We start from the raw sequence: 23,804 nt of genomic DNA, 5'->3' as shown, positions 1-23,804 counted from the left end.
GCTCATTAATCCAGGTGGATGGCACTGGAAAAGCAATGGGTAGCCCACCCAGTGGGAGGTTTCGATGATATTTGAGTTGCTCCCTTTGTGTGTGGGAGTGGTGATCCCATCACCTTAGCCAGGAAGACTTGGTCCCAGCAAGGCTGCAGAGAAGTCTGCCATTCCCATGATCTTCGAGAACATATCCTCTGTGAAGACGCAATGTGAGACCTTGGGTGTTGACACAATCAATGAAAAGTAGGACACCCTCACCTTTAAGAAGCCCGTGATCTGGTTGGGAGGATAAAGGCTGAAGAGGCTAAATGACAGCCTAGCCTCAGGCAGCAGGAGAAAGGCCTTCTCACCATGTGGGATTCACGCCCTGAAAATTCCTCTGCTCTGCCATCTCTGCGTGAATCAAGAAGGGGGCAGCCCCATAAACAGAAGTGGTCAAGAGGGACTTTATAGGAGTAATGAAATCTGAACTGGGCCTTTAAACAATGTCTACTTTTATTGTTTATCTGTTCACAAAATAATTCATGATCCTTGTTTAAAAAAAAAAAAGTCCAGGATTTCCCTGACAGTCCAGTTAAGACTCCATGCTTCCAGTGCAGGGGGTACAGGTTTGATCCCTGGTCGGGGAACTAAAATCCCACAAGTTGCAGGGTGCAGCCAAAAAAAAAAAGCCCAACATGACATAAATGTGTAACATCAGAAAAGCAAATGTCCTGTGTCCTAATCACAGAGTTAGGTGTTGTTGAAGTTGGTATTTGTGGTGTTCATACTTAAACATAACACTATTTTATAAAATTGAGCTCATAGGATGCAACTTTGCAACATTCATTTTCTCAGTAATGATATAAGCTTTCTGTCTTTTTGGGGCAGCACACATCTCTCTGGCAGGCTTTGTAACAACTGTATAATGTGCCAGTATACAATTATGCCATACTCTGTTTGATTGCCATTCAGAGTGTTTCCATCCTTTTGCTGTTAACAGTACTGCAGCAACATCCTCATGCTATATTTTTTTTGGTATTAATATTTCTGTAAGATACTTTCTAAAAGTGAAATTGTTGTATCCGTGGGTATGCACTTAGGGAGGCCTCCCAGGTGATCACAGCCACTGGGCTTCATCATTCACCATTTTGAATCTCTTCTTCCATTCAAATGAGTGGATGGATGGAGAGATGAGATGAGATGCAGTGAGATGATGTGAAAGGCAAGGCATTAACATACCCAGTCCCGGCACATAGTTAACATTTAACGAATGTGTTCCCTTCTCCCTGTTTTGACGCTGGCGTTGAGATCTGCAGGTGTGTTGCTGGTGTGGTTGCTCAGCAGAAACCAAGTGTCTTTGGAAAGTGGCTGCCATGAGCGGGGCTGTGGACATCAGTTTGCATGTTGCTTTTTACCTGTTGGCATGAATGGAGAACAGAAGCAGAGAGTTGATGTCAGTCACTCCAGTTCACAAGATGACAGAGTTTGCTGCATGTATAGCAAGATCCTTCAGGAAATAGAGCCATTTGTACAGCCATTTGTACAGCTGTTTTTAAAATGTGTTATTATTACTTCTGTTATTGTTTAACCTGAATTCAGACTGGCATGTGCCTCTGATAGTTCACCCCCTAAGAAACTTTAGAGGTTACATTTACTGTTTGTTGTGCCAAATTAGGACACTCTGTGGCCCTGGGGTCCAGGATGCTTCCCAAGGCAGTTTGAGCATTTTATCAACTGATTGCCATAAGCCTTTTACCAGGTGTGTTTTACTTAATTTTTTAAAATTAATTAATTATGGCTGCACTGGGTCTTTGTTGCTGCACGTGAGCTTTCTCCAGTTGCAGCGAGCAGGGGCTACTCTCCCTAGGTGCAGTGCGTGGGCTTCTCATTGTGGTGGCTTCTCTTGTTGCGGAGCATGGACTCTAGGGTGTGAAGTCTTCAGTAGTTGCGGCATGTGGAATCTTCCTGGACCAGAGATCAAACCCATGCCCCCTGCGTTGGCAGGTGGACTCTTAACCACTGAACCACCAGGGAAGTCCCCGAGTGTATTTTAGGAGAATACGAGTTAAGACTTTAAAAGAAGGAAGCAGAGTCCAAAGGGCCCAAGGCTTTCAACCAAAAGTGAACAGATGCAACCAGGCTCTTCCTCAGTCCCATCTCACGGAGAACCTGCCTGAGTACTTTCAAGAAGAGTGAAGTCACTCAGTCGTGTCCGACTCTTTGCGACCCCATGGGCTGTAGGAGCCTACTATGCCCCTCCGTCCATAGGATTTTCCAGGCAAGGGTACTGGAGTGGGTTGCCATTTCCTTCTCCAGAGGATCTTCCAGACCCAGGGATTGAACCCAAGTCTCCGGCATTGTAGGGAGACGCTTTATTGTCTGAGCCACCAGGGAAGTCTTTCAAGAAAGCAGACATTAAATCCACACCTTGCTCAGAACTTGGGTCACCTACATCAGCCCCTGCTATTTTTTTGTCTTATTAAAACACCAGAACTTCTTGACCCTTAGAGCAGAGTTCCCAAATCAGATTAGAATCCCCTTAGGAGCTTCCAAAAAATGTAGATACCCAGAACCCTCTCTGGACCTACCTAACCAGATGTAGTAAGATGGGAAACAAGGATAAATGCACCAGGTTTAGGGGGGAAGAAACCCTCTGAGCAGAGCATCCCAGCCTTTTTCATGGCATGATGCACATAGAAAATGATCAGTTTTGACTGGCGTGTCGGGAGCTCCTCATCACAGAGGACCACCCGCAGGGTCAGGAAGCCCAGTCTTCTCACCCAGGGACCAAGGGAACCAGTACCTTGTCACATCTATTATCCATTCAAGGTAAGGAAATTCTGCCTAGAAGAGACGCATTTACCATGCTCACATTTTAAAAGCATTTTATCGTTACTTAATTTTGTAGAGGCAAAAGGAAACAGCAACGTAAGCCTGGAAGACTGCCCATTCCCCTACCGAGGGAGGGGTCAGTACCTTTGAATTTCATTCCATCTGTTGAGAATCTGATCCCATCTGTCATCAGTAGAGTCATACTCAATGCCTTCCTTGCCAGCCAATAGTGTTTTTATAATATACATTTGTGCAGTTTTCTCCTAAGTTGCTTCTGAGTTGGGGGCCGTCTTCGGATCATCCAAATTTATTTTCTTTAATTAAAAACAACAGTCAGTGTCCATCAGATCCTCTGGCTAGGTCTAGCCCAAGCCATTTCCCAACTAGCTCTAAGAATCTAGAGCTGTGACTGGGATGATGGAAGTGGTATTTTTTTCCCTTGAGAAATAAGACCTGACCCAGTGATTGCCTCCTCCACTTCTAATTTTTTTGCAGACTCCAAGTACAACTGTTCAGCTTCTGCTCCAAAAATATCCAGGAAAGAATAGGTGCTATTAAGTTGCTTGTCTTCATCTTTTACTGTTAAGGGACCCAAAGAAAGACATACAATTACCAGCTCATTAACTTGGGCCTTAGAAGTTTTAATGGATTTCTCACCGAATTGCTAAACCCGACTTCAGAGGGACAGGAACTAACTTTGGAGAAAAAGAAAAGTCCTTGCTAAGTTGTTTTATTCAATTATATCTTTTAATGCTAACTACAAAATAGAATAGATATTGTTTCCACTTTACAGATAGGGAAACTGAGGCTCAGAAAGTCTCAGTAGTTTGCCAATGTTTCAGGAAGCCTTGATTCAAATGTCAAAGATTGTGCTCCTCCTGCCCCACCAAGCTGGCTCCTTCAGGCAAAGTTGAAGGTACAGACACTGTTGTCTGTCTTTAAAAAACACTCTAGATATTTGTTTCCTTCTGAAATGTAATTCGCTAACCCCAAATCTCAACGACCCAGTGAGTAGGGAATCGCTGGGAAAGACAAAGTAAGAGGAAGGGCCTTTCCAGTCCCTTGGTTATCCTCTTTAATTTTTTTTTAATATTTATTTATTTATTTTGGCTGTGCAGGGTCTTGGTTGCATCACTCGGGATCTTTAGTTGTGGCATATGGGATCAATTTCCCTGACGAGGGGTCAAATCTGGGCCCTCTGCATTGGGATCATGGAGTCTTAGCCACTGGACCACCAGAGAAGTCCCCCTCCTTAGCTTTAATGATTTCATGAAAGTTGACTCCCCATCTTATAGGTAAATAATAGTGATTAAAGCAGACCTTGTCTGGAAAAAAAAAAAAAAAACCTGGCCATCCCACAATTGAATAATACAGAAGCCCATTAAAGACAAAATAAAAGTCATAGCCCCTCAAGAAAACACCCACCAACTTCCAGTTTGGGCAGCATTCCTCTTCTTATTTTTATCATCCCCACAGCAGTCCTGTAGTTAAATAATTTGCCCAGGTTCACCCAGGTAGTAGTTGCTGAATCAGAAATTCCCCCATGGGTGTCTCATTCCACAGCTCTTCTGGTCCCCCATTCAGTTCTGCTCCACAGAACCTAGGGCCCCATAAGGGGCTTCTTGAGCCCAGGAAACAATGCCGTGAAAGTGAAAGTGGTGGGCACGCAGTCGTGCCCAACTCTGCGACCTCCTGGACTGTAGCCCGCCAGGCTCCTCTGTCCATGGGATTCTCCAGGCAAGAATACTGGAGTGGGCTGCCATTCCCTTCTCCTGGGGATCTTCCCGACCCAGGGATTAAATCTGGGTCTGCTGCATTCCAGGCAGATTCTTTACCATCTGAGCCGCCAGGGAATTCAAATAATGAAGGTTGAAATAGTGCAAGGAATCCACTCTTCATTTTTACCTGATATATTGGGATTTTACTTGATATATTGGGATTCCAAATAGTGTTTTGTATAAGCTGCAGCTTGTAGCTTTTTGTTTAGTTAGCTAATTAGTTTCGGTTGCCTCCGGTCATGGTTGCAGCATATGGGCCTCTCACTAGCTGTCGTGTGTGGGCTCCAGACCCCATGGGCTCTGTCGTTGCAGTGTATGAGCTTAGTTGCCCCACAACATGTGGGATATTAGTTCCCCAACCAGGGATCGAACCCGCATCCCCTGCATTGGAAGGCATATTCTTAACCCCTGGACCACTAGGGCAGTCCCCTAAATAATATGATATTTTGAAAAACAAAATGAGTTCCAAAGCTAAAATAAGTTTGAAATCTGTTCCAGCTTTAAAAATGGGAATCTTTTATTGCCTCCAAATACAGAGCTTATTCACTATCTCTACCCCAGTTTCTGTTCAACAAGTTGGAGGTCCTGGTTTCCCAAAATAATACCGTGTATGAGGAGCAAGCTTAGATTCAGGGACAGTTAATCCAGTGCTGATCACTGTTGCCATGTTGCAACTCATCAAGAATATTTGTTAGTCTAGCATCAGCTTTTGATTTCAGGAACTTATGCTCTCTATGGGCCAAATTGTGTATCCTCAGGATGGATAGATGATATGGTTAGTTATGTTCATACCATGTGTCCAAAGAGCACAGCTAAGATGAGAGTGAGCTCGGACAGTCCACAACATGCAGTCCCAGCTCAAAGTCTGCAAACAGAGCCAGGTCCTAACGGCACTCCTTTCTGGGAAGAGTTTGGCTTCCAGGCTATTAGGAGAGCTGGTGCCTGGCCTCTCACTGTCACATGTAGTGAGGCAGGGGATCCTCTCCCGGTGGGCCCTTGAATAACTTTACTGGTTTTGCTTAGAGGTGATCTTATACATAAAAAGTCATCTCTGCCTGAAGGAGCAGATTCGCTTTGTGTAACAGGATAATAGGGAGCCATCTCTTGTTGCTCTGGAATTGGGAACCAGGCCCAAAGCTGGGGCCAAGGAGAAATTGTAATTCCACATTCCCCAGCAGCTGCTTATCACTGAGGTCTGGTACCCCAGGACTGGCCCAGGTGGCTCAGCTGGCCTTCTTGCCATGGCGCCTGTCTTGCATCTCTCCCCCATTCCCAGTCCGTATTTGGAGATGGGGGAGGGGAATTCCCAGAGTCATTTGGGGCATCCTTGCCTAACCCCAAAGCCATGTGAAGGGAGTATTCCAAGAGAATTAATTACAGAAATTGGAGTGAAAGTGAAAGTCACTCAGTCATGTTCGACTCTTTGCAACCCCATGGAGTATCTGGTGGGGGAAAAAAAAAGGGGGGGGGTGCTATTTGCCAAGCTGGGGACCTGCAGATCCACATGCAACTCTGCCATCTCATGAGTCTGGGGCAAGGCTGCAAAGTGGCCCTAGAAGATTGTAGGGGAACGTAGAGACTGATTGATGCCTGCTTCCCATCAGGAGATTTCTGAAGGAGGAGGCTTGTGGAAGGAGCCTGTGGCAAGGACGCTGAGACAGAGCTGTGGAGAGTGAGTCTGGAAATAGGAAGGGGGCATTCTTTTGGACATTATACAAAATGAAGATAATAGCATACTACTTTAGAGGTTTTGTAGTGAGGGAATTTCTCTTTGCTCTGAGACCCACAAATTCTCCAATTCTCTGATACCAACCAGGTGTCAATAATTCAGTTCAGTTCTGACACTTCCTGGCTTTAGCATCATGTAGCACAAGTTCAAGGACTCAGTCCTACAAGACCACTTGCACTTCAGATGCCAGTCACAAGCCCAAGGCCACCACATTATGGTTATTTTTCCCTTCCTCCCACAGCATCATCCTCACATTCGAGAATTTGCTGGGAAGGCTTACAGAACTCAGGAGAACAGTTGATTTACATTTACTCATTTTTTCAGAAAGACTGCAGTTCAGGAGCAGCCACGTGGATAAAATGCATAGGGCAAGCAAGTATAAGGGAGGGAGGTACAAGCTTGCATGCCCTCTCCAGGCATGCCCCCCACCACCCGCGGCCCCAGCAGAGATGTGTTCACCAACCCGGAAGCTCTCCAGATCTCATTGTCAAGCATTTGTATATTTCAGTCGCCAGCCTCTCTCTTCTCCCCACCCCACATGACAGCCGACTAAACAATCTTTCTGAGACCCAGCCCTATCCTGAGGCCATCTAGGGACCGCACCCTGAGTCACCTCACATGTATTTCTTCTATCACAAAGATTAAATAAGAGAGTGTACCCAAAGTGCTGGATCCAGACTCTGGTTCCCAGCAAGTATTTGATGAGCATTAACTAGTTTCGTGACTTTTCCCTCCTTCCATCCTCCACTTTCTCCTGACCACCTCTCTCAGGAGTCTCTTTTGCCTTCGTCTTTTCCATAGCCCCTAAAAGGCATCACCCTCAAGGCTAGAGGCCTTTGACTACTCAATGGTTTTGTGGTTTGCTCAAATTTTCCATTCTCACTCTTCCTCTTCTTCAAGTACAGAGTCTTGAGTTTTTCTGGCCCTGAATTAGAACCGAGAAGGGCTCACAACACCCACCAAAACACTCCCCCCACCACCACAGCCACCTTTTTCTCTGCCTTTCTGCATGTCAGACACACCTTCTGAGTCAAGTTCCTTTAAGAGAGTCGCTCTGCAGAGGACTAGCACAGATCACTGTGTGTGTGCTGTGCGCGCTAGTGCCAAGAGCAAATGCTTTAAAAATAGCACTTTAGGTATTAACTGCTAACAAAGCAAGAAGTGGCTGCTTCTGGCCACAATTTGCATTTAGGGTTTTATTTTTTTAAACTGATGCATAGCAGGTGACCTTTCAGTAAAGTTTTTGGTCAATTCTCAAGTGCACTGAAAGTTCCTTAGTTCTGTTGGGGTTTTTTTTTCTTTTAAATACCTTTATGAGATCCAGCGCATGTACCATACAACTCACCCATTTAAAGTATAGAATTCAGTGGATTTTAGCATATTCACAGATGTGGGTAACCATCATCACAATCAAATTGTAAACATGTTCACCAGCCCAATAAAGAAACCCTGTATGCTTTAGCTGTCACACCCCTTACTCTTTTAGCCTCAATCCCAACCCAGCCCTAGGCAGTCACTAATTTTCCTGTCTCTGGATTTCCCTGTTCTGGACACTTCATATGAATAGAAGCCTTTAATATGTGGTCTTTGGGGACTAACTTCTTTGAAAGCTCTTTAATTTTTCTGTGCATCCCTTTTAGGATTCAAATTCAAGAAATGTTGGTCCAGGGAATCCCCTGGCAGTCCAGTGGTTAGAACTCCACGCTTTCACTACCAAGAGCCCGGGGTTCAGTCCCTGGTGGGGTAACTAAGATCCTGCAGGCTGTGCAAAAAAAATGTTGGTCCAAATTAGGGGCTAAATCTTAACCTGATTGAAAGGGCCATTCACTAAAGGGGAATGAAAATAACACCACCTTGGAGTCTTCAAGAAAAGTTCCCCAAATGCAGGAAAAAAATCTGATGTCTTTCAGATGGGTTAGTTCATCCTTACTTGAGGGCTGAGCATTGTAGTTACATAATGTAGCATTTCCTAGCCAGTGACTGCTTAGCCCTTTTTCATTTAACATTTATCAAAGACTTCTAATTTCAATTAACAGGGCAAGCCCCTGTTGGCTATAGTCCTTTGTGGTTCAGATTGAAAGAGTAATTAATCACAGAGACTTTATATCTCAGTGAATGTCGGCCAATAATATTGCCTTGGAGATGCAAGCTGTGCTCCATCCAGGCTGAGACCTCCTGCGGGTTTCTCCTTGCACCTCCCAGGTATGAGACAGATCCTGACAAACGCAGGGACACAGTTTCATGTTGGCTGCACTAATCAAAGCCCTTAGCGTCATCTTTGTTCTGCTTTGTCCAAGTGCGAGATAGATGAAACCTGAAGGTGTGACTGACCTCCGGGGTGAGGAAGGAGGAAGCCTTCTAAAGAAGATGCACCCGCGCTGAAGAAAGCGTGGCCAGTATGGTCCATCTGGCCCCGGGGAGAAGCCCTGGCACCAGCTCAGGTCCCTCCATACAGATGGGCTTTAACAACAAGCGTCCAATTTGCCATCTGCCAGGCCTAGGGAGCGCAGATGAGATTCAGAGCCAGGGCTCTTGCTGCGGATGAATTTAGAAGCCCCCACCCAGAGGAACTTGCAGACTGGCACATTCCCAGCTAGCCAACTGTGGGGCGGAGCCCTCAAAGCAAAAGCATTGACCAAGTGGATGAACACGCTATGGAGGAAACAGAGGGGAACCTAGATTTCCCTTGTGAAAACCTCTCTGACGGTGTTAGAGGTTGACCTGGGTGCCCCCCAAAAAAGATATGTTGAAGTCCTGACCCTCAATACCTGAGAGTGTGACCTTATGTGGAAATAGGGTCTTTACAGAGATAATCAAGTGAAAGTGAGGTTCGCTGTGCCTAATCCAATACTACTGCGTCCTTAGGAAAGGGGCCAGTTTAGATGCAGAGCCAGGCATGCACAGAAGGAAGACGATGTGGAGACGCACGGAGTGAACACCATGTGACCAGAATACACATCTGCCAGTCAAGAGACACCAAACTTCTCAGCAAACCAAACCACCAGAGCTAGCGCACAGGGGCAGGACAGATTCCTCTTCACAGCCCCCGGTGGGAACCGACCTCACCAACACCTTGATCTCAGACCTCTGGCCTCCAGAATCCTGAGAGAGTACATTTCTGCTGTTCAACCCAGCCTGTTTGTGGTACTTTGAACGGCCACCTTAGCAAACTTACATACAGCTGGGTTCCCCGTTAGGGAAACAAGCTCCACCCTACCTGGAAGATTACTGAAAGGAAAGGATTGCATTTATCTCTGTGTAGCTCTCAGCTCTTCAGGAGGAAAGCTATTAATAACCCCGAGGATGCTCAGATTGTCTGATGCAAGGCTGGCCCATCCCGACATGGGGAGATAGCCGCCGAGGGTGTCCACCTGCCAGGGAAGCTCCCAGCTTGGATAGACCATCTCCTGTGTGTGCCCTCATGTAGTTTCAGAACCTGGTGCCATCAGTACAATCCCTTCCTCTAAGGGAGCAGCCTACAGTGGGGCAATCTCCCTTGCTGTCTGCTTTGTCAACTTTGTTCCTGAAACATAAGAGAAAGAGGGAAAGGAATTGATTCTAATATTGAAGACTGTCATTTGTACTTGGCCCAGAACCTAGTCATAAGCATTCAATAAGCAAAAACCCTTTTCTTGGGATTTCTTCCACCACCATTGTTATGGACACTGATGGGCAACAGCTTCCAGAAAATGGAAATGCCCAACTGCCTCTCACTGGCACAAAGACATCAGCATGATGGTGGATAGCCATATTTTTTGGCAATCATTTTTCTATACACTCAACCACAGGATAACAATGAAGTAATCGTACAGCACTGAAGATATTCCTGTTTCCTTTCTTCTGAGGAGCTTCATGAGATTTGAGGAAATTGAATTGTGTTATTTCTCAAGGATGTTTCAGTATCATATGCTTCTTATCACTCTGGGACATCTCCTGTGTCTCATGCGTCACCTGTTGGGTATTGGGCTGTGGACTTCCTGACATTATCCAACTTAAGCCCTGCAGCAGTCCCACAGCGGAGTTAGTATTAACACCTTCATGCAGATGAGGAGACTGAAGCTCCCCTCTGACAGATTGTGCCAGAATTTCAGATGAGAATCTTCATAGTCTAGGTGCAGGGAGCCCAGGTCTGGGAGTCAGTTTGACCTGAGCTTAAGTCCTAGACTGTGGATATGTCAGCTGTTATCTCTGAACTTCAGGCTCCTTGTTTGGAGCACAGAGATGACATTTGTACCTGAGAGTAGTGGTTAAACTCGGCACCTGGGAAGCTTCTGAAATGCTGGATGCAGAGACCCCACCCAAGACAAATTTGATCAGAGTCAATGGGGATTTAACCTTACTCCTCATCCTCTGAGGTTTCTCTCACACTTCTGGACAACAGAAGTTCTTAGTGACAGTGGGGCTCTAGGGGAAAATCCTCTTGCCTCTTCTAGCTTCTCTTGGCTCCAGGAGTTCCGTGGTTTGAGGGGCCTTTTTCTGTCCCCTTTTCTTGTGTGTAAGGAATAGACTCCAACCTCCATTACCTTCCCTGAGTCCCAAAGGGCAGATTCTAACCATTGCAAATCATTCAAAAAAACTAAGATGATAGCATCTAGTCCTATCACTTCATGGCCAATAGATGGGGAAGCAATCAATCCTAAAGGGAATCAACCCTGAATATTCATTGGAAGGACTAATGCTGAAGCTTAATACATTTTGGCCACCTGATGTGAAGAGCCGACTCACTGGAAAAGACCCTGATCCTGGGCAAGATTGAAGGCAGGAGGAGAAGGAGACAACAGTGGATGAGATGGTTGGGTCACATCACCGACTCAGTGAACATGAATTTGAGCAAGCTCCAGGAGATGGTGACGGACAGGGAAGCCTGGCCTGCTGCAGACCATGGGGTCACAAAGAGTCAGACACAACTGAGCGACTGAACAACAACAGTCTGGAATGGGAGGGGATGCAGAAACAAGGGAGGAGACCACCTGAGGCCAGATTAAAGGAACTGAAGAAACTCATCAGGAGACTATCTAAGGTCAGATTAAAGGACTATGGGCTCTGCATACACCCCATCCTTATTGCAACTCCACCCTTAAAGCATTGCTATAAAACTCCTCACCAAATCCTCCCAGGTTGGAAACTCACAATTTTTGAGGCACAAGCCCGCTTTGCTCCCCTCTGCCTGGCAAAGCAATAAAGCTGTTCTTTTCTACTTCACCCAAAACTATCTGCAAGATTTGATTCAGCACTGTCGCACAGAGGCCAACTTTTCGGCATCAAGATGAAGCTGGAGGTTTATAAATTTTATTTTAAAATTTAAAAACCTGGAAATGAAAGTTTAAAACATAAAACAATCCAGTTATTTTATTAAAAAATAAATGATATAACTGAGCTTGAATCAGAATCAAAATACTATACGAAATACTTTACTATATGATACGAAATACAATCAGAATACAAAATACTATAGCCATGGAAAGAAACAAACTAGAAATTTTAAAAATAAAAAAATTTGTTAAGTTGTAAGAAAGGTCAACTGCTGTATGAGTGGGACAGTTTAGGTATTCATGTTCGCAAACCCAAGTGAAAGAATGAGATTCGAAGGTAATATTTCAAGAGAAATGAGTACTTAGGGGAAAGGTAGGAAAACTGTGTAAAGGGGGACATTTGCAGTGACCAGAATACTTCAAATACCTAGTGTTTGGGTTGGATTTTAAAATTTTTTATTTGTATATTTATTTATTTTGCTTATTGTCATCCAGAGGCATTCAGCTGGATGTTCATTTCTGATCTTGAGTTTTGAATTAATGCAGTCCTCTGGTAAATCCTTCTCCCTTACTTCCCTCCAGCTCTTTGAAAGTGAATCCCTAATTATAGGCCATGTATGAGATTTACTAGATGAAATCAGCGGCTGTGGATGTGACACCAGACTCTCAAAAAATCAACACACTGTTGCCATAAAAAGCCCAATTGTTAATTGCTTCTTTGGCATCTGGCTGTAACAAAAACACTCTTTTTCTGTTTAACATTAAAACTCAATGTAGTGGAAAGAACACTGGGCTAGAACTAGGGGAGGCTAGTATTCTTGTCCCAAACCTGTTACTAAGCGCCTATGGTTTGAGGACAAAAAACATTTCTTTCTTTGAGGCCTCAGTATCCTTATCCATAAAACCAAGGGTATGAAGTCAAATTACCACTTCCAACTGAAAAATCCCATTCTGCATCTTGAAAATACAATACACTCTTCTAACCTTTGCCCGAAGCTTTATTTCATGATAGCCTGATATCATTGTACACTTTTGTAGTTCCACGAGGAAAAGGAACCACACACAAATTTAAGTGTCTCCATAGTTTTCACACTGCAGGCAGTACTTTTCTGGTCTTTCTCAGATCCGAAGTTTGCTGTGAGGCCCCACAAGTTTTAACGACTTTGGAAATGCAGTCTACCAGTGTTTCACATTTAATACAGCAGAGCCTTATTTTATTCTTGAGATGTCTGGAATCTACACGAAGATTCCACAATAGGTATCGTTTCAAGTTCCGCAGTGGTCAGCTGAAGGAACAAGCTGGGGCCAGTCCATGAGTCAGGTACTAGTGTTGGGAAGGCGAGTGTGGGGGTGCACCCAGCTGAACCGGGGGCCTCCACCTGCAGGCCTTTCTCAGGCCCACTGCACAGGACCCGAGACAAATGGAGGCAGCTCCGGCCACAGCCGCACTTGCTTTGTTTGCGGGTCCTTTGTCCCTTACATGTCTGGGTTGCCAGGAGCTTTGGCCTCTGGCTTCCAACTGCTTGCTGGCTCTGCAACTATCCTTTGTTTACCCAGTTGCTAACTGGAGTAGGACAACCGTCACTCAGGTTCATGAGGGTTTGCCTTTGTATATTCTGCTCGGCCACCATGTGGCAGCCATGTCTTCTGAGCCTCCAGATAGTTGGTGGTGAGCTCATTATTCACCATCATGTCCCTCTTGTGGGAAAGTAAAGGGCAGATAGGGAAAGAAACCAGCGTCCCCTGTTTAACTCCAGCTTTTGTGTTTGAAGTTGCAGGAATGGCTTGGCAGGTGTGCATTTCCTTGTGTATAGTTTTTATGGATGTAGCTAATGGTACGAACTTTTGGAGAGTGCTGGGAAAGAACAAAGCAGCATTCCTTCCCTTTTGTCTTTGGAGATCCAGTTATTACATCTGCTTGGAATCCACATGATGTTTCTGTTTTGTTCTCTTGCTAAGTAACAGTTCATCCCAGAATTTAGCAGCTTATGGGAATTCCCTGGCGGTCCAGTGGTTAGGCCTCCGTGCTTTCACTGCCTGGGTTCAATCTCTGGTTGGGGAATTAAGATCTCACAAGCGGCCTGGTGTGGGGAAAAAAAAGAAGGGATATATAAGCCAGTAATAGGATGACTGACTAGCCATTTAGGAAAAACAGACTTTAGTGATTTAAAACAACAGTGTGGTAGTTCTCACAATTCTGCCATCTCAACTGGGCTTAGCTGGACAGGATCTCCTGTTCCTCATGGTATAGGCTTGAGCTAAAATATTAAAGATGGCTTTATCGCTCATGTGCGTGGCTTCTCAGCCAGAATGAGTGAGCCTCTCTCCACGTGGCCCTCCATGTGGCAAGCTTGGCTTGGGTTTCCTCACTCCATCATGGTCTCAGGATAATCAAACAAGACATTTTGCATTGTGGCAGACTTCTGGTTTCCAGCTTCTCTTAAAGACCCAAACTGACACAGTGTCTCTTCTGCCACATTCTTTTGGTCAAAGCAAGTCACAGACCAGTCTAGATTCATGAGGAGAGGAAGTACCCTCCACAACTTGATGAGAGAAACAACACGCAGGCACAGTGAGGGAGGGAGTGAGTGGGGGCCATCTTTGGAGGTTATCTCCTATAATCTCGTGGTATTCTTTTGATTTATTGGTCTCCTCTCTTTGTTCCTGCTGGCATCCTGCGGTGACTTGAACACAAGTCAGGCAGGAAACAGTCCCATCGTCTTAAACATCAGCTTTTACCAGCAATTCCAGGGTACTTTGGAAAGGCATTGCTGTCTCTTCCCTGGACTGTAGGGCTGAGCATCAGAGGCTTCACTGACTGCCTTGGGAAGTACAATAATGGCCAACATCAGTTGAGCACTTGCTATGGGCCAAACTCTACGCTTATGCTTTTTTCATATATAACGTTATCCTCGTAATCTTCCCAGGCCTATACCTGTAATTTCAATGGCAGTTCCTGGGTTGGTTCAGGTGATAGCATGGCACAGTTGGTACTGAAGATTCAAAAATGGCTACAGAGCCACACTCGAGATCACCACCCCTTTCCTCCCCAGAAGCACTCATTTCCTTGAGATACTTATTATGGTGACTGGTTTCTTTCACTTAGCTTTCTGTATTCATTTATTTCATAAAAATGATGGTTGAACTTTTAAGTTTTCATTTCTTTGATATATTTTTTCCTCCAGGATCCTAAACACTTCAAGTCAGAGAAGACAGGACGAGGACAGTTAAGGGAAGGTTGGAGAGATAGTCATCAGCCCATCATGTGTTCCTATAAGCTGGTGACCGTGAAGTTCGAGGTCTGGGGGCTTCAAACCAGAGTGGAACAATTTGTACACAAGGTAAGTGAATGGTTGGCAGTTCCCGGGCTGTGGGCAAAGTAACTGTCTTTGTTGTGAGCCGGAGTGCCCAGTGCCCAACAGATGTATAGGCACTGAACCAACACAAGTTACCTGCATCTAGAAAACACTGTTTCCATAAAAGTGAATTTTGCCTACTGTTTAACTTTCTTCTACTAACAGATATCTTACACTTCATCCCTCATTTTGTGACTTCCATGTCTACTGGGTGAGTATGCTCAGGAAGTTGGGCTCTCAAAGTATGGTTCTCTTGGGCTCTCCTAGTTTCAAAGAGAGGTTCTTGTACTTGGTGCTTGGGCACTCAGGTTCCAGGCAGAGGCACAGGGTTTATCCGTGTGCACTGTCCCCCCAAGGATAGCCCTCACTCAAAAGATCCTGCAAATGTAGACACCTGAAGTAAAAGATGCCCCAAGAGACAGAAGAAACCCCAGTGGTCCCATTAGATGATGTACCCCAGCATTTCTGCCCTTTTAATAACTCTGTTACCAAAGAATTATTGGCAAGCTCAAAACACAGGTTTTAGTTGTATACCTCCTTTGGCTAAACATGTTAATATTGTAGCAGGAACCCATTTAGCGATGATTTAAGTTTATTGGGTGCTTGTAACATAACTCTTCCAGTAGTCATGTATGGATGTGAGAGTTGGACTATAAAGAGAGCTGAGAGCAGAAGAATTGATGCTTTTGAACTGTGGTGTTGGAGAAGACTCTTGAGACTCCCTTGGACTGCAAGGAGATCCAACCAGTCCATTCTAAAGGAGATCAGTCCTGGGTGTTCATTGGAAGGACTGATGTTGAAGCTGAAACTCCAATACTTTGGCCACCTGATGGGAAGAGCTGACTCATTTGAAAAGACCCTGATGCTGGGAAAGATTGAGGGCAGGAGGAAAGGGGGATGACAGAGGATGAGATGGTTGAATGGCATCACTGACTCTGTGGACATGAGTTTGGGTAAACTCCAGGAGTTGGTGATGGACAGGGAGCCCTGGCGTGCTGCGGTTCATGGGGTCACAGAGCCGGACACGACTGAGCGACTGCACTGAACTGAACTGAACATAACTCTTATCCTCATGGAAATTAATTGGAAATGCAGTGCTGAGCACTGCCCTTTGTAACTCCTATTTTCATGAGAATAAGTACTATCCAAGTTGTCTCTACATTCCAGATAGGCTAGATATCTGTTTATTTTTCCATTTAAAAACTGATAAAGAATAGCTTTCTGAAATTCTTTTGGGGGCACTGGAATTTAACCTTAATGCACTGAGCTGTTTGTTACTTAGATGGATTTGTCTACTGAGCTTAGGGAGCCAATTGATAGTAAAATGTGTAAATCTTGAATTTGGGTCCAAGAAATAGATTGAACTTGCTTTCCTGATAATAGCAGGGCCTGGAGCAAATTTGAGACAGAGAAATGTACTAATCTGCTGAGCTCCAGAATCCATTTTTGCCCAGCCAGGGGTGAGAGCCAAGTGGCATGCATAGAAATCAAGTTCTGGGACCTGCTGTTTTCCTGCTGTGTCCCAGTTATTAAGAAGAAAGAAAGTCCAGACTCCAGGAGTAAATATTTTCCAGCCTCAGCTCTGCGACAGTCTTTGGCAGTATATTCTTGACTTCCTACAACATCCCACCTGTTTTTAAAAAACCCTGAAAGATCTCCTCTTACTGGGGCCACTACCATAGTATGTTTCATTATCTCGTCTTCTCACAAAACATATTCAGATTGCCACAGGGGTCATTGTGTTTCTAGTTTTGAGAATCCGTTTCTTTAAAATACCTGTAAGAATTACGCTCTAGCAATAGGCATTCCCATCGCCCATTTCCAAATATAATGAAGTGTCATCAACACCCCCGAAACACACCTGCTGTGGCACACGAGCCACTAATGAGAGTCTGAGGCTCGTATTTGCGTGGGTTTCAAGTGCCAGGGATGCCTTTCTCGGAACACCTTTTGTTTTTGAAGAATCTATTCACAGTTAACGGGGGAAAAAATGTTCGAAAGCGAGCCATTAGCACATCATTGGATTCTTGTTTCCAGCAGACAGCTGTGTTGTGCTTAATGCAATAGGGCGTATTTACTGACGCCTCAATGCTGTTCTTTTAATTCCCATGAATTTGACACACTCAGCACTCAAGTGTGCATGGCTTCATGTTATTTCTTAGTTTCATTATATGTTTCCTCCTTCCAAATCATAAAAGCCTCACTAGATATCCATAGGCCTGGAATAATAAACACTTCATTATGAAGGCTTCCCTTGTTTCTGCAAATTCACTGAATTAAAATCCTTCATTTCTTGAAACATGCTCGAACCTTCTACAAGAGGTTTTTGACAATTGCTAGATTTGTTTGTCAGGAGGAAGGAAATGTTGGAAGGACAGTACTGAGTATTTAAGAAAGGTAAAAAGGCATGCTGTATTTATAGCCATAGAAGGCCGAAAAAAGAATGCCATGAACACGGTCTGATCCGGAAATACGGCCTCAATATGTGCCGCCAGTGTTTCCGCCAGTATGCGAAGGACATCGGCTTCATTAAGTTGGACTAACCAAACTTCCTTAGATGGCTCATCCAGCACATCAACCTTAGGCGGAAACAATACTAGCTCTTTGTATATAAAATAAAAGTTTTCAAAACTTCAAAAAAAAAAAAAAAGAATGCCATGAAATAAAAGCACATAAATGGTATAACACACAAACTCTTTACAGTTATTTTTCTTAATCTTCTATTGCCATTATGTGCCACCATAAGAAATAATTTCATTCCTTTCATCTCCAATCAAGTTCATCATTCCCATTAGGTTCTACTCTGGTTCAGGTCACTTATTTCATGACTTTCAATAATAGTTAACATAATAGCTGACTAAACTGCTCCCTCCCGTGACTTCTACTACATGAAAGCCAAGCTTAGAAAGATATTTACTTATCTTGAATCCCACACCTTCAATTACTTAAAAAAAAAAAATTACCAATATATAGGATACTTCACTAGAGAAGAGAGAGTTCTAAGTGCTTTGGTCTTGGAAGTGATTTTTCTATCCAAACAAATGCGCTTGATTTCCAACATTTATGACCTCCTGGCGCCTGTGAGATGCACCCTTCCACAAATGGAAAGTAGAACCTGTTTTAGGTAAAGATAAATGAAGAGAAAAATCCGAGGGTGATCAGCCCTGGAGACTCGTTCCAGTCACTGTTGTGTGACTGCCAAGTGGTTGTCATTATTTTGAACAGCTTCCAGCCCAACTTTCAAATAAGATAAAGAGATTAATTTACAGCAAGTGTATGTGTACACCATGGGAAAGGGCTGAGAGTAAGTATGTCTTCCTCTAATTGTCATCCCATATGGACAGAGGGATGCAGAAATTTGTAACTGTCAGGTTTCCTAGAATTGGAAACCATTCCTTTTCCAGATCGTTTTAATCAAACCTGGTATTCTGTCAACTTCCTTCTTTTGCTTTTTTAGGTGGTTCGAGATATTCTTCTGATTGGACATAGACAGGCTTTTGCTTGGGTTGATGAGTGGTATGGTAAGTCAACTCCCACAAAATCAGTTATAGAACAACTTCATAACACATTGGCTTGGACTTTCAGTCCATCTGGCTTCAACTGCTACCTAGAAATTCAACAACAAAGGCAGAGCTATTGCTTCCTGTATTGAAAATAGCATTGTCCGTGGGACATAATGAAGAAGAATGTAATGATAGAAGCTTGGTCTAAAATAACCACAGCACTTAATTATTGACTAAGTAGGACCTCAATATGTTTGATGCCTGCATGCTTGATAGTGCAGGGTTCTATGATCCTCTGTTGGATTGGCTTCAAACCCCTCTAATTTATCCCAGACCTCAAGATCAATGCTGCCTTGATCTTGTCATTAAGCACCATATCAGGTGAAAGCAGTCCTTTGACTTGAGTCCTTTGAAACACTCCCTCACCAAAAATATAAGGACTCTGCAGGGATTCAAGGGCAAAGAAATTGGTGACCCCTTAATTCTAACTGAGACTGTTGTTCTAGCTTTTTAAAAAATGAGTTGAGAAGAATTAAACCAGTTCTGTATATTTCCAGTAAGTGAAAAGAAACAAGGTTTGTTTCATCCCATGATGGATGAACCACACTTTCCATATCTGCAGTGCTATCATTTTGTCCACGTGAATCCCCTACATTCCCAGAATCAGTCGTCAGAGGCTTGAGTCCTTGACTATAAAAAGAAACAAACACACCCAGTTGGTGACTTGGGTCAGATCTGATTGCCTAATGAAAATGCTCTTCTCTTTGGCCTTTTCCTAAGTCACATTGAATTTGTTCTCAGCATAACCTCGATTGCATTTTGGTGCCTTTGTATCATTGTTTCACCAATGCCCTCTCTCTTCTTAGCTGAAGGCATCAAATTTAAAGTGAAAAGTTACAGTGGACTGAACAGACAAAGACAGTGACCGTTAGCTGTTTCTGAACCATATTTTTCAAAATAGGGTTTTGTAGGCTATGGGTGTGCTTTTTTTTTTTTTTTCTTTTTTTGCACAGTTTTCCCAGATTTGCTGAAAAGCAAATACATCTTTGCCTCTTCCTTGGCTTGCCCAAATGCAGACCTCTAGAAGAGATGCTTTTGAAAGATCACCATTTGCTTTCTCTTAATCACATGCCCCTGGGCTTCCCTAGTGACTCAGTGGTAAAGAATCCACCTGCCAATCCAGGAGACTTGGGTTCGATTCCTGGGTTGGAAAGATCCCCTGGAGAAGGAAACGGCAACCCCCTCCAGTATTCTTCCTTGGAAATCCTATGGACAGAGGAGCCTGGCGGGCTACAGTCCATAGGGTCACAAAGAGCTGGACACGACTCAGCAACCAGAGAACAATAATCACACCTCCCCAGGACCCGGGATGCTGTTCACAGGCAGCTCTACACCGACTGGCCACACTGTCGCAAGTCTCCCCAGCACTTCTTGGTGGTTGTCTGTTGTGAGATGGGAGGAGGGAGAGTCTCCCGTGATTACTTCCCCAGATCACTAAACAGATCTTTTCTGGTTGTTTTTTCTGGGGAGCTTTTCACAGATTCTTAGAGGGACACCCCAAAGGTTAACAACTGCTGGTCTCCCCCAACTTGCACTCGTCCACGCTCTTGGCGTCCTAAGGGAATTTCAAAAGGATAGTCAAAGAATAATAGGCTCAAACTGGTGAGAAGTTTGGTCAGTGAACTGAAGCCTGAAGAGCCAAACCTCGACCATCTTGAAGACCAGGAGACAGGGCAACGTAATAGATTTCTCTGGAATACCATGAGGCCTTCGAGGACTTTTCAGAAAAGGCAGCATGGAAAAGGGTAGCTGCACCCTAACCAAGAAGACAAAACACTGCAAGCCTATTGACCAGAAAAGAGAGTCTGAGTAGAGGCAGGATAAAGGACAAGAAAATGTGGGCAGGCCTCTAGTAAAGGAACAGCTGGGGTGCAGAGGACAAGGGCCGATTTTTTTTCCATCTCAACCAAGCCCTCAGCAACCAAGAGACTTAAAGACTTTTAGTCCAAAAAAAAAAAATCTCAGACTATTACAAGGGCCCAGAGCTAGAATAACGCATCAAAGGAAGGCCTTTAAAAAGAGAACACCTACTTAAGATGGAGAGGTGGAGACAGGAATTAACTCAAGGAGCCTACTGACAAAAAGCCCTTTCTGTATCTGAGTGCAGAAAAACAGCATGTGGTTTAGTGGACGTAGATCATCAGGGCGCCGTGTACTCCCTGAGAAGGCCTCCACCCGCTGTATATACAGTCCTAGCCCCAACCAAAACAAGCAGCCTTTTCACTCTGCAAAGGGTCTGAGACCTACCCCATCAATTTCATGTAAATTACTGGCATCCTTGTCCCCAGCTGAGCGGCTTGCCAGGAAAGTGGTAGCTTCTTCATTACACAGATGCAGATACTCAATCAACTAAATGCTAAGAACCCTGCCCACAGCCTCTTCCTTATTCAAGGTAATGCTGTGTACTGCAAGCCTTTCAGGTAAACGGGTGTGTCATCGCCCACCAGCACAGCCCTTCAGTTTTGGGTACCTGAAGTTGTTTATTTTTCTTTGGTCTATACAGGCTCAGTGAGGCTTTCACTAGTAAACATGGAAAGGCTTCAAAGTAAAGAAACCCTTTCCTATAGCTTATGGCACTTACTCTCCCAGTGAGGTCCTGGGCCTGCAACGTCAGCATCCCTGGGGTACTTGTTTCAGATTATCAGACTCTACCCCAAACCTGCTGAATCAGATATTCTGGGGGTGTAGCCTGGCACACCCCATTGTGTTTTAACAAGCCCTCCAGGTGAATCCTAAAGGTTTTTTTGTTTTTCGGTTTTTGGTTTTTGTTTTCATTTTTTGGCCACGGCACTAGTTCTCCAATCAGGCATTGAGCCCGAGCCCCCTGCATTGGAAACGCAGAGTCTTAACCGCTGGACCGCCAGGGAAGTCCCAAAAGTTTTAAGAACAACTTTAAATCAGATTGAAAGGATAGTTTAATTAATTCAGTCCAAATTTAATTAGACTAGAAAATGGTAGATGTCTTCAGGGCCAACTGCTAAACTCTGGTGCCTTGTAAGCCTTACAAAAAGGCACCCCTTCCAAGCAGATTCAGCAGGTGCTGTCGGCTGAGCGCTGAATTTTAGTTCTGTTGACCCTGGGCTGTGCTCCTACAGTGCCCAAACTGTATATCTTTATACACTGGCAGCCCTGTATGATGTCTTTCTCCCTAATTAGACTCACCACCTCCAGTGCTTGCTGCTGCTGCTGCTAAGTCGCTTCAGTCGTGTCGACTCTGTGTGACCCCATAGACGGCAGCCCACCAGGCTCCCCCGTCCCTGGGATTCTCCAGGCAAGAATACTGGAGTGGGTTGCCATTTCCTTCTCCAGTGCATGTGCTTAACTGAGTTGTATTTTGTTTTGTTTTTTTAAAAAGGACACTATAAATGACAGTAATCATTTCTTGCCCAAGCATTAATTTTGTATCCTTCCTGAATTCTAGCATTTGACTGTCCCAATAACTATTTCCCTAAACAGATTTTATTCTGCTCTTGTTTGTCCTAAAGTACAACCGTTTCTACTGTTGAAGTAGTTGGGTTTGGTTTTCAAAGCCTTGATTGGTCTTTATCCATGAGCCTTGGGTGTCTCCTGCATGACTGGAACACTAATCAGAAAAAAACAACTGCGTATTTTAGAAGATGGGGTAAAAGAAGAGGTGAATAAAAATAGGCAGCCCAGCTTCACCAAAGCTTGGTTTTGCTTCACAAATCTGACAGTATTTTGAGAGGAACACAGAGGGTTGCCCAAGGGAGGCTGTGATTGAGTGGAATTTCATGAATCCTGACCCTCCCAAAAAATAGGGGGTTGTTCTGGCTAGTACAGATGAAACTCCCTCACAAAAATGACTTAGAGATCATTCTGGAGTCCCAAGAGCAATCTAACAGTGAAAGAATCAAGCTGAAGTTGGAGAAAGAAGCTGACTCAAAGGCTAGCATTAGCTGGTTGATTTCACCAAGCCAGCGTTTTTTAATGGTTGCAGGTTTCCTGAATCATGAATTTAAGTCCCATGTCTCTTAGGCAGCATTTTATGTGTATCTGCTTACATTCATTTTTCTGGAAAGAACCCGTTGTACTCCATCACATTTTCAAAGGGATCTGTGACTCTGCTCTCCACCTCCCCAGATTAAGAACTGCAGAAAAATCATAACTGTAGATTACAATTCTAGATCTTGTGATCTGAATTACAAGGAAAGGGTATACACCAAGCCTTGAGGATTAGCTACTTTCACTACAGGAAAAAAAAAAAAGTAAATTATTTGTAATAAGCACCTGTTGAATTTATAGCCTTTAAAAAAAAAAAAAAAAAAAGCACTTCCCAAAGGATGGGCCACCATTTTGTTGAAGTCAAAGGGGTATCAGACATAATTCTTGATTGCTGGAGCTTCCTCTAACCCAGCCACTTGTTTAAGACTTCCATTTTGACTAGAACACCAACAAAAGAAAAAGTTACTTCTGTTTAGGCTGACAGGCCTGGAAATGGAGAGAAAATATTTGTAGAAGGAAATAAAATATAATATGCCATTGGCTAGGTCATTGAATTAAGCTATATGACTCTTTTTTTTGAAAGTTATATAATTTTTTTAAATTTTTTAAAATATAAATGTACTTATTTTAATTGGAGGTTAATTACTTTACAGTATTGTATTGGTTTTGCCATACATCAACATGAATCTGACTCTCTATTAAAACTAATGAAGGAAAATTCCTGACTGCAGACATTTTGTTTGGTGGCATTTGGAGCATCTCTGTACATTCAGCTGACTTCTACCCTAAAGGCCTTTCAGATATACAATCTTGCCTCCACTTCCAGTGAAATCTTTAATAAAATGATTGAAAGAAAATTGCCACCATAAACAAAGCTGAACGATTAAGAGAAGCTATTTGTGATATATGTAGCCAACGGAGGACTAATATCCACAATATACAGAGAGGTCCTATAAATCAAAAACCCAGCACTCACTAGAAAAAAGGTAAACAACCTGAATAGGTAAACCATGGAAGAAGAAATGCAAGTAACCAGTGTCTTCTCTACTAATCACAAGAAATGAAAATGGCAAGAAGATATGACATTTGCCCATCTGATAGCAAAATTTAAAACGAGCGATAATAATCCAGTTTTGTATAGGTGGGAGAACACACTAACAGTTTCCATAAAAACTGATGATGGGAAATATAAATAATCTGTGGCCCAGTAATCCCAGCTCTAGATACGCATTCTTAAGGAATGCACATACATGTTCCTGAATATAAATACAAAGCTATTCAGTGTAGTGTTGCTGATAAGAGCTAAAATCTAGTCTCCATGTAAATGTCCTTCAACAGAAATATGGTCAAGTAAA

The 23,804-nt window shown here is 43.7% G+C and overlaps 2 protein-coding genes across 2 annotated transcripts in view; both read left to right on the top strand.

The window, feature by feature from the left end:
- PITPNC1 (phosphatidylinositol transfer protein cytoplasmic 1) overlaps nt 1–23,804 on the top strand; it is a 214,838-nt gene that overhangs the window by 178,631 nt on the left and 12,403 nt on the right. Inside the window, exons 7-8 of the mRNA XM_061392419.1 lie at nt 14,753–14,908; nt 18,381–18,444. Of these exons, the coding sequence (XP_061248403.1) occupies nt 14,753–14,908; nt 18,381–18,444 (220 nt within the window). The remainder of the gene's footprint in view (nt 1–14,752; nt 14,909–18,380; nt 18,445–23,804) is intronic.
- Nucleotides 15,124–17,576, top strand: LOC133233011 (small ribosomal subunit protein uS14-like). The gene is made up of 2 exons (XM_061393086.1): nt 15,124–15,134; nt 17,346–17,576. Exons 1-2 carry the CDS (start codon nt 15,124–15,126, stop codon nt 17,464–17,466), a joined length of 132 nt encoding a protein of 43 aa, XP_061249070.1. The 3' UTR covers nt 17,467–17,576.

The sequence above is a fragment of the Bos javanicus genome, chromosome 19 (genome assembly GCF_032452875.1).
Source record: "Bos javanicus breed banteng chromosome 19, ARS-OSU_banteng_1.0, whole genome shotgun sequence".
Lineage (NCBI taxonomy): Eukaryota > Metazoa > Chordata > Mammalia > Artiodactyla > Bovidae > Bos > Bos javanicus.
Note: the sequence above shows the minus strand (reverse complement) of the source record. Positions and strands in the feature narration are given on the sequence as shown.